General features: G+C 33.0%; 1 protein-coding gene across 1 annotated transcript; it reads left to right on the top strand.

The window, feature by feature from the left end:
* The first annotated feature begins 5,105 nt into the window (after window positions 1–5,105).
* LOC123302836 lies at window positions 5,106–7,150 on the top strand. The gene is made up of 4 exons (XM_044885926.1): window positions 5,106–5,853; window positions 5,913–6,214; window positions 6,280–7,034; window positions 7,129–7,150. The coding sequence occupies exons 1-4, from the start codon at window positions 5,106–5,108 to the stop codon at window positions 7,148–7,150; spliced, it is 1,827 nt and encodes a 608-aa protein (XP_044741861.1).
* The last annotated feature ends 4,157 nt before the right edge of the window (window positions 7,151–11,307 follow it).

The following is an 11,307-nucleotide window of genomic DNA, read 5'->3' as shown; positions in this document are numbered from 1 at the left end:
CCAAAATGAGTCTCAGTGTAGGATGAGACCAGATTTAGCCTGAGAGCTGCACCTGCTGCGCATTTGTCTCCAAAGAGGTCGGTTAGCAGGACGTGCTGAATTACCTTAAGTGCTTTAGATAGAGTTGTCCGTAGACATCCCGAGATTAGCATGGAGGCTTAACGTTAGACTTTACCTAATACCTTTCGGTGGATTCCCTTTTCTTGTGCTGTCCACCATACTAGCCATCCATAGAATAGTATTGGTCTAATGACCGCAACGTATAGTCAGTGAGCGATTTTCGGGTTTAAGCCCCAATGGCTTTCCGTTTCCTCATGGCGTTTTTGCAGGTGTATGGTGCCACAGTTGCCTTTCGGGACCTTTCCAGGGCGTTGGGTCCCCGTAGGTTTTTGTCTGGGATGATGCCTAGATGTTTGGTTTTTATCGATAATTTAAGGGTTACCCCCCTTACCTTTGGTAGGAAAAAGGAGGGAATCTTGTATTTCCTTGTAAAGAGTACCAACTCTGTTCTGTCAGGGTTCATCCCCAGGCTAGACTTGGAGCACCAGTGTGCTAGAACTTTTCATGCAGATTGTATCATGTTTGATAAAGTATCAGGAATTTTCAGTGATGTTGCTATCGCTGCATCGTCTGCGTACGCAATTATCTTGCATCCTGAGCCTTCCAGTTTAAGGAGAAGTTCATTTAGCGCAATGCTCCATAGAAGGGGTGAAAGTACACCACCTTGAGGTGTACCTCTCTCTACATATCGATGTGTGGCCGAGTCGCCCAATTCAGAGGTTACCTCTCTGCTTCTAAGCAAAAGAATAATAGACTCCGTGGTAGGTTCTTCGATATTCAGATCATACAGTGCTCTGATTGTAGTTTCAGGCCTGATGTTATTGCAGGCACTTTCAATGTCTAGAAAGGTTACCAAAGTGTATTCCTTATGAGTCAATGATTTTTCTAATGTACCCACAAGTGAATGGAAAGCTACAGTATGCATGTTGTGAATAGGATAAAATTTCTGTTCTCATGCTTTTGCTTAAGTGAACATCCAAGAGCCTCTCCAATGTCTTAGTAGAAATGATGAGAGACTTATGGGTCGAAAGTCCTTGGGGTACTTTGGGAGGCACGCCCTCCCTTTGGGTACAAAAAAAAACCTTGACCTGTCTCAATTTTTTGGGAATGCTGGGAGGATGCCATCTAATCCTGGCGATTTGTATGGCTCAAACTCAGAGATAGCCCATTTAATCTTTTCTTTATCCATCAGCGCTTGGACGCATTCCCGCTGCTCTTGGCCGAGGAAATGGTGATTTACTAGAAGCTCTAGAGTGCTCAGGCTTGATTCCGCCCATTAGCCCGTGAAAGGGTCATCCAGATATCCTGGAGCCACAGGACTTGAAAAGAAAATTTTTCTTAGTCGGCTCGCCTCCGAGGTTGCCTCTATTTTCTCGCAAAAGTCTGCCCAAGAGGTCCTTTTTTCAAGCCTTAATGCTTTTTTGAAAGTATTTAAGCTGGCCTTATAAGCGTTCCATTGATTGGTTCTTTTGACCTAATCGAATAAGCATCGGAAATTTTTTCTTAGGATGCCAATTTCGGGAGACCACCTTGGAGTTCCTGTCGAGATTTGACAATAGTCAGACGTGTTTTTTTGTGCTCTTCAAGTTTTAAATAAATTTTTAAAATTTTTGTGATATTTAGAGTTTAAATTATATTAGTACAGGTGTATATTTAATTATCTATTAAATTGTATATAAAGTTAAGTGAATAATTAATATATTTGAGGATAACTAAGCAAAATTATAATTAAATGTTAATTTTTGTGATTAAATAATTGAATCATAACAAAACAAATTTCAGTGAAGGTATGATAAACACCTTTCATAATTTATAAGTTTAACAGAGTGTATATTGTAAATTGGTTGAGCATACCTATTCCAAACTATATTTTGTTTTGTTTAAATACTATTGATAAAACAAAAACATTATATTTGAAAGTAATAAATAAGGTGAACAAATTAAGTATCGTTTATTATCATACTTATTAGAGTAAATAATACAATGGACGCTGAACTAAGAGAATTTTTATGCGATTTGAAAAACGATATAAAAAACGTTAACGATAACTTAAATGAAAAATTTTAACTCTTGAAAGCAGACGTTACAAAATATAAAGAACAAGTATACATTCAAGATAAAAAAATAAAATACATTGAAAAAGAAATGAAGAAACGAAACTTCATCATTTTCGGGTTACCTGACAGCGAAAAAAACTATTATGATTTGGAAGATATGGTAATGAAACTTCTAAAAGAAAAACTAATGGTAAACATTAGTAGTATAGTCATGGCGGTCCTGGCGCAGATGGATGGTACACTTTTCAAAAAAGGGCAAACCTAGGTGAATGTTGGAAACCTCGGTTGAATGCGAAGTTGGAGGGGATAGATGACGTCATTGACCAATAGTAAATCAAGATGGTGTTGGGAGGTGTGGTGGGGCGTGGCTGACAGAGCGTTAGTGTGTTTCTTGGCGGAAGTGGGGCTTAAAGTGGTGGGCGTGGTTGACAGGAGTGTGTTTCTTGGAAGTGGGGGTTAAAGGGGGCGGGAATTGGACGTTAGATGAGATAATCGAGCCCACTTTCAACCCAAAATAATGGTACACTTTTCCAAAAAGGGCAAACCTAGGTGAATGTTGGAAACCTCGGATGTTGGATGACGTCATTGACCAATAGTAAATCGGGAGGTGTGGTGGAGGAGAATAATGGCTGCCTAAGCATTGATGACGTCATTGGCTTTGACCAATAGTGGCGGAGAGTGAACGGGGGGCGGGACGTTGACATTAGTCAGCAATTTTCAAGAATATGTTGAAATAGATTTGACCTTGAAAAATATGATATCATCATCCTGTTACAAGTTCAAACTTGTTTGAAATAATTTTACACGTGACCGGATGTTAATATTTTTTTATTGAATTAGCAATGTAATATGACACTTGAAATTTACATAATAAAAATACATGTTCAAACTTGTTTGAATGGACTTTGATCTTAAAATAATTTTACACGTGTACATTAGTCAGCAATTTTCAAGAATATGTTGAAATAGATTTGACCTTGAAAAATATGATATCATCTTGTTACAAGTTCAAACTTGTTTGAATCGACTTAAAATAATTTTACATGTGTCAAAACACGTGGCCGGATGTTAATATTTTTTTTTTTTATTGAATCAGCGATGTAATATGACACTTGAAATTTACATAATAAAAATACATGTTCAAACTTTTTTGAATGGACTTTGATCTTAAAAGAATTTTACACGTGTACATCAGTCAGCAATTTTCAAGAATATGTTGAAATAGATTTGACCTTGAAAAATATGATATCATCATTTAAACTTGTTTAAACTTGTTTGATCTTAAAATAATTTTACACGTGTTAGATAATAATTTGCAAGTATGGACAAGTCTGAATTCCAAGAAAAAATAATTAGTTTGAATTACGATTATAAAAATATCAAATTACAACTTTTTTTAGTGGGGGGGATAATGCTATAAAAAGTGATGTGCATATCTGTTGAAGTATCTCTTTTGAAATTCACCTTTGCTTCAGTTAGTTTTTTCTGCATATATTTTTTACATTATTTTTATTTTTATTATTATTATCTCATCTATTTCATAGCAGGGCTGAGCCCGATTTAGTTTACCGCACGGACACAGTCAAGTGACGGTAAACTGTTTTTTCCTTGTTCTGGTCTGTCATGTGAACCGGAGAATGTGTGTGAGTGTGCGTGTATATTTGTGAGGGTATTTTTGTTCTTGTAGTGTGTATAAATGTATGTATGTTTATTGTGTTCAGCGATTATTATTATTATTATTATTGTTATTATTATTATTATTATTATTATTATTATTATTATTATTATTATTATTATTATTATTTTGTTTTTGATATATTTATTATTCTAAACTTAGTCTATATATTTTATAAAAAAAACAAATATTACTCATTTGTAAGTTAACTTTAGTGTTGAACGTTCGGTAACGTATATTTTGCTTAGTGTTTGAAAATATAACGGTAAGTGTAAAAATTTTTTAAATATTATTGTGAAACTTAAATATAATTTTTTTGAAAGATGGACACCTACGAACAAAATGTTATGCATACGCTAAACGTGGTACCTCAAGGTGGTAGCACGGATATGACGAAGAAAGTGGAGAGAGCGTTGAGGCTCATCAAGACGGTGGAGGAAGCTGAGCGATGGATGGTACTTAATAAGCAGAACATCCGCTTATTGAAAAAGATGTTAATGTTAAAGAAAGAAAATCCTCTGCGTCTTGAAGCTAATATTGGACTTTGTAAATCATACCAGCGGCAACTTCACCGACTGCGATTAGATTTAGTTAAACAAGGTGGTGGTGTCACCAAAAAACAAAATCGACATCTAATCTGGGAGACAATTGAAACCCACCACCAGGGCAGGGTGAAGACTGGTATGATTACCAATTTGGATTATAAAGATCCAAATATATTTTTCAACCGGGCATTTCCAATGTTTAGAAGACACGTTCGGCGTGAGCTAGTGAAGCATCCCCTCAAGGTAAGTAAAATTTAAGATTTATAATTTAAATAGTCTAATGAGATCTTGAATTTTATTTCAGGCGTATATTATGTTCACGGGTAATTTTATTAAGCCCATCACCAAAGAGGAGGATGTGAAAACATTTATAACGTCGGCCAAGGAAATGTATCTGACAACGGACATGCAGGAGTGGTACACTGATCATGTCAAAAACTATTTGTTGAAAAATTGGAAGAATTCCAGGAACGCGATAGCGGTTGGGCTCTTGACATGATCATAAATATTCGAGTCCACATGAATAAGTACTCTCCGATCACAGCTGGAACATTTTGTGAACTACCATCTGCAATTAAATGTAGAAAAGCTGTGATTAATGTCCGGAATGATGACCAACACTGCTTTTTATGGTCGATAATGTCAGCACTTTACCCGGTTGAAAAGGATCCTCAACGCTTGAATAAGTACCCGCACTATAGTCATTATTTGAAATATGATGGATTAAAGTTTCCCATGTCTCTGGATCAAATTAATAAATTTGAAAAGATGAACCCGCAGCTATCGATTAACGTGTACGGCTACAAAGATACGTTTCTACGCGATTTAGAAATTTTCCCTGTACGCGTTAGCTCGAACACTGCGGGGAAGAAAATTCATCTATTGGCTGTGGAGAATGGGAACAGTCACCACTTTTGCTGGATAAAAAATTTAGCAAAGTTGAATCGATCGGGTGTGACAAAACACGAGCATAAAATATTTTTATGTGATCGATGTCTCAACTATTTTGCTACAGAAGTCAAACTCCAACAGCATTCAGTAAATTGTGGTGAAAAAGAAGCGGTGCGGGTACGAATGCCTGAAACTGATGACGAGCGGTTCGTTGAGTTTCAGAAATTTTCTCATCAAGAACCAATTCCATATATTGTATATGCAGATTTTGAGGCGTTATTGGTACCACAACATCATGAAGACATGGAAATGGATCATGGGTCTTATACACAAAATATTCAAAAACATGTACCCTACAGTGTAGGTTACTATGTTCATTGTACCCATGATCCCAACCAATCGTTTTATAAGGCATACCGTGGTACTGATTGCGCAAAATGGTTTGTTAAAGAACTGGAACAGGTTGCGTATACATTGGAAAAGAAAATTAAACACGTTGAACCAATGATACCGCTCACCATCGAACAAGAAATGGAGTTTCTGTGTGCAGAAAAGTGTCATATTTGTAAAAAATCTTTTACACCAACAAATAGTATCCGCGTGCGTGACCATTCACACATCACAGGTATGTATTAATATTTATTATTGTTAAAATTTTATCTAATTTAAATATTTATTTTACAGGTTATTACAGAGGTCCAGCACAACAAATTTGTAACTTAAATTATCAAAATTCAAGGGTGATACCTGTTGTGATGCATAATTTAAGCGGATATGATGCACATTTTATAATAGAACCTCTGCTGACAGAATTCGATGATCATGTTGATGTGTTGCCCATCAACAAAGAAAAGTACATCAGTTTTACCAAACACGTCTCGGACATTCAATTACGATTCATTGATTCCTTTAAGTTTCTCTCTGAAAAATTAGATAATCTGGCTTCCTATTTAGATAATGATAAAAAAACTATTTTACATAGAGAGGTAAGTCATCAAAAATATAAATAAATAAATACTTTATACAGAGCCGTATCTTTTTTTATTTGCAGGTCAGTGATGATGAACAATTTCAATTGTTAACAAGAAAAGGTGTATTTCCTTATGAATACATGTCTAGTTGGGAACGTCTTGATGAGGTAAGCTTACCCACAAAAGAGGCGTTCTACAGTGCATTAACAGATGAGCACATAACGGATCAGGATTATAATCATGCTATACAAGTATGGAATACATTTGGTTTACATACACTAGGTGAATACTCTGACCTGTATATGAAAACTGATGTGTTTCTACTTGCGGACATTTTTGAAAATTTCCGTAAAACTTGTTTGCATAAATATGGCCTTGATCCAGCTCACTCTTATACACTAGCTGGCTACACATGGGAAGCCATGTTGAAATACACCGATAAGAAACTGGAATTGTTCACTGATGTAGATAAGTTTCTGTTTATCGAGAGAGGAATCAGAGGTGGTGTGAGTCATTGCTCTAATCGCTATGCAAAAGCTAATAATAAGTACATGACAGAGGGGTATAATCCAAATGAAACACAACATTATTTGATGTATTACGATGTGGTGAATGAATATGGAGCAGCAATGTCTACATCTTTACCCACTGGAAATTTCGAGTGGGTTGACACACCAGACGTCATGGAAATTGCAGACGATTCACCAGTCGGTTTCATTTTAGAAGTGGATCTGGAAATACCCCAAAATCTGCATGATTACTTTAGCGATCTACCACCATGTCCGGAGATAGCAAAACCACCAGGCTCAAAACAAAAATACCTGCTTACAACTCTGTACAACAAGACCAGATATATCGTGCACTATAGAATTTTAAAATTATATATACAACTTGGTGTGAAAGTAACAAAATACCATCGTGTGTTACAGTTTGATCAATCTCCATGGTTGAAATCATACATTGATTTCAATACCGAAATGCGTAAGAACGCAACGAATGATTTTGAAAAATCATTGTTCAAATTGATGATCAATGCAATATTCGGTAAAACCATGGAGAATATTAGAAAACACCGGGTTGTTTACATACGAAAAAATTGGGATGGAAAGCATGGAGTAAAAAAATTGATTGCTAAGCCCAATTTTCATAGTATGACAGTGCTCGATAATGACGTCAGTATTGTAGAGCTGAAAAAGACTGAAATATTTTTAAACAAACCAATCTATGTATTCTTCACTATTTTGGATGTATCGAAGACGTATGTGTATGATTTTCATTATAATTACATGTACCCTCGATACGGTCGTGAAAATGTTAAGCTTTTATACACAGATACCGACAGTTTAGTTTATGACATATCAAATATTTCCGTCTATGACGTCATGAGGCAGGATATTGATCGCTTTGATACTGCTGACTTCGCACCTGATAACATCTATAAAATACCGCTTCGTAATAAGAAAGTAAAAGGTTTAATGTCTGATGAAAACAACGGTGAAGTAATGTTGGAATTTGTTGGATTGCGAAGTAAGATGTATACAGTTCGGGTGCAAAACAAGACAGAGACGAAAAAATCAAAAGGTCTTAAGAAGTCAGCAATTCGAAAGCTTACTTTTGATGATTATAAAAAATGTTTGATAGAGAATCGGAAATCGTATAATCATCAACAAAGCATTCGATCGAAGCGCCACAAAATTCATACCATCAAACAGCAGAAAGTGGGCTTATCACCATTTGACCAAAAACGATACATTACTCACAATTCATGTGAAACAAAACCATGGGGCCACTATAGCATTATTTGTTGAGTGTAAGTATTTTATATTTTATGTTTTTAATATTTAGCTAATTTTTGCTGTTGTTTCAGAAATGTGTCCTGCTGTTGTGATGATCCTCAAAGTGGTTCGGTATTGTGATAGGTGTACCAACAATTGATAGAGTAGTGCGCATGAACAATTGATAGAGTAGTGGTGGGGGTGTCAAAAAAATTGATAGTTATGTAGAATTATTATAGAAAACAATTTAGTGTTAGTTTAAACATACAAAATGCAAGACTTTGGTAATCATAGTAGTTATAACAACTGTATTGTTAATATGATTAAAGATAATTGTAGTTTAAGTACTATAAACAATGTGTTAACAAAGTATTTTAAAACATTAGTTAATATGGCAATTAAATGTGGTCGACCGGAAACTTTAAACTACCTTATTGATAAGGTAGAACAAATGGGCTTAGAAGTGAAATTTTCCCCATCGTCAGACGATGAAGACAAACAAATTTGGAACTGGATTTTAAAAAATATCCACTCTGGACAAACAGATGGAATTGTAGGACTATCCATTTTTGAACAATCTTACTACAGTGTATTTACATCAAACGAGTTATCCGACTATGTTCAAGTGAAAGAAATGACTGAAAATTATCTTATGAAGAAAGATGATGATGATGATGATGATGATGATGATGATGATGATGATGATGATGATGATGATGATGATAACAATAGACACTTTTCAGAATAATAATTATAATGTATTTTCGATAATTTATAAATATACATTTTTTAAATATTATTATAATACAACTCTGTTTTTATATGTTATAGATAAAATTTTATAATAAATAGTTTTACATTCTTAACTTTTATTTTTAATCATTTAAAACCCTTTTTTTGTTTCATTTTTGTTGGTTGACTTGCGTTTGTCTTTTATCCATCTATTAATTTATATTTTATACCAATGTCAACATATAGTAACATGGAATCGGGGTTTTTAGTCATGAAACTTTTAGTTCAGCTTTATAATAATTTTGTTCTTCTCGGTCCATTTTTATATTTTATTATTTTCATGAAAAATTGAACTGTTTTATTATGTAAAATAAACTAATATTTATCGTTATTAACTTTTTTATATGATTATCCGCCACAAAGAAATCATCTCATAGCACATGTCGAATTATTCTTAGACCAAAACTCAGTTGAAACTTATTTTCAATTTTACCGCCAATTGCACTCTCTCTTGACACTTCTGCCAGCATGGTGTAATCTGATATTTTTATTTTTATCAAATTAGATAACTCAATACAGATAATGTTACTTGACACTGTTATATAAATATGCATGATGAAACTTGTTCGAAGACACCGAATGCCGGTCTAAAATAAAATAATAAGACCCGCGACCGGTTGTAAATATTTTTTTTAATGAAATAAGATGATTAGGCAAATATAATTTAACACTTTGAATATACATGATAAAATCTAAGACACGTGACCGGATGTTAATATTTTTATAATAGAATATGATGATTCAGCGATGTAATATGACACTTGAAATTTACATGATAAAAATCGTTCAAGGACACGTGACCGGATGTTAATATTTTTTTATTGAATCAGCAAATATTTTTTACATACATGTTTAAACTTGTTTGATCTTAAAATAATTTTACACGTGTTAGATAATAATTTGCAAGTCTGAACAAGTCTGAATTTTTAAAATCTATGTATTTTTATTTTTAAATATTTATAATACAACACTGTTTTTTTAAATAAGAAACTTACAATAAAAATAATATTTTTACAATGTGAAATTTTTTATTTCATATAAATCACAAATATGTTCACGAAAGCGGTCCACTATGACAAAATTTTTTTGTTACAAGTATGTTCGCAAAAACTTTCCACTATAAAAGGAGACTTTTTTTTATCAATATATGAATCATGTAAAGAGTCGAACCCTAACCACCTGACTTTAACGTTAGATCCATGTTTAGCTAAGACCTTTTCCACTAAATAAATGTTTGGATCGTGAACTTTTTGTAATTCTTCAGCATAGAAACCACCCTTTATATCTTCGTTGTTGTAATCCTTCAATAAATATGTTCTTGGGTTTGTAAGTTTCACCTCGTGAATGGTGAATATTTCTGGTAACTACTCCGATTTTATAAGTTTTTGTTAAAAACTACTCCGATTTTATAAGTTTTTTTAACAAAATTGATTTGATAACTGCTTTAATACTCTGATTTTATCAATTTTTTTAGTAAAATTGTTTTTATATCTGCTTTAATACTCTGATTTCTCAGTTCATATCTGGTTCATATCCAAATCTAACGTGACAGGAGAATTTTGATTTATTTTTATAAAACAAAGATTATTTAAGAAAATAACGTGTGTCTTTTTCTTGGGTATTGAATATGTTACTTATATGATATATAAAATAAGTAAATTATCAATCTAACTTAAATGCAGTCTTACTTATAAATCTAAAAATTTGAAATATCTCGAGAAGAGTTGATTTTATCATAAAAATAAACAAAATTTACCCTAATTACTGCTAAGAAACATAAAAATTGATCATTTTTTATGAAAATTTCGACTTAAGACTTAACAAATACATAAATTAAAATTTGGGGTATTTACTCATTTGAAGTCTAAATTAGTGTTCTAGCATACAAAGTTAACAATTTTTAAGTATTTCTGGCAAACAAAAAAGGTGTATGAAAATATATTTTCATGATTTATATTCACTGATCTATTGGTTGGTTTAATGGGGTCGAGTTTGTTAGGTCTGCGTGTTTTTAGCCCTTGCGTTTATCACCTGTGATTATTTAAGAAAATAACATGTACCACTCTAATTTATTCAAAATTATTATGGAATGTATCTGGTGTTGTGATTTATCATACATTTATCCTCATTCTTAATTCTGAAAATCATATCGTTAGATTTGTATTTAGAGTCAGTGTGGTGAAATTTTAGTTCAAAGAACAAAAAAAATATTAAAATTTATGTAAAATTAATAGTTTCTTAGACATTTTTCATCAAAAACATCAAAGTAAACCATTTTTCATGCGAATTTTATGTTTCTTCCACCTTATTGTCACTCACAAAAATAATAAGAAACAAATAATCGGGATTTACAACATAATGTATCATTGAAACACAATAGCTACTCCTTTTTTATGTGAAGTTTTTGTTTTTGAATGTTTTTTGTCATTTGAATAAATAATATGACACAAAACTAGAAAAATTATTACAACCATCAATTACTACCTGTAAAGTTGTCAATTATGTCTAAATTATTTGCACATTTACAAACTAAATTATCAT

The sequence above is a fragment of the Chrysoperla carnea genome, chromosome X (genome assembly GCF_905475395.1).
Source record: "Chrysoperla carnea chromosome X, inChrCarn1.1, whole genome shotgun sequence".
Classification (NCBI taxonomy): domain Eukaryota; kingdom Metazoa; phylum Arthropoda; class Insecta; order Neuroptera; family Chrysopidae; genus Chrysoperla; species Chrysoperla carnea.
Note: the sequence above shows the minus strand (reverse complement) of the source record. Positions and strands in the feature narration are given on the sequence as shown.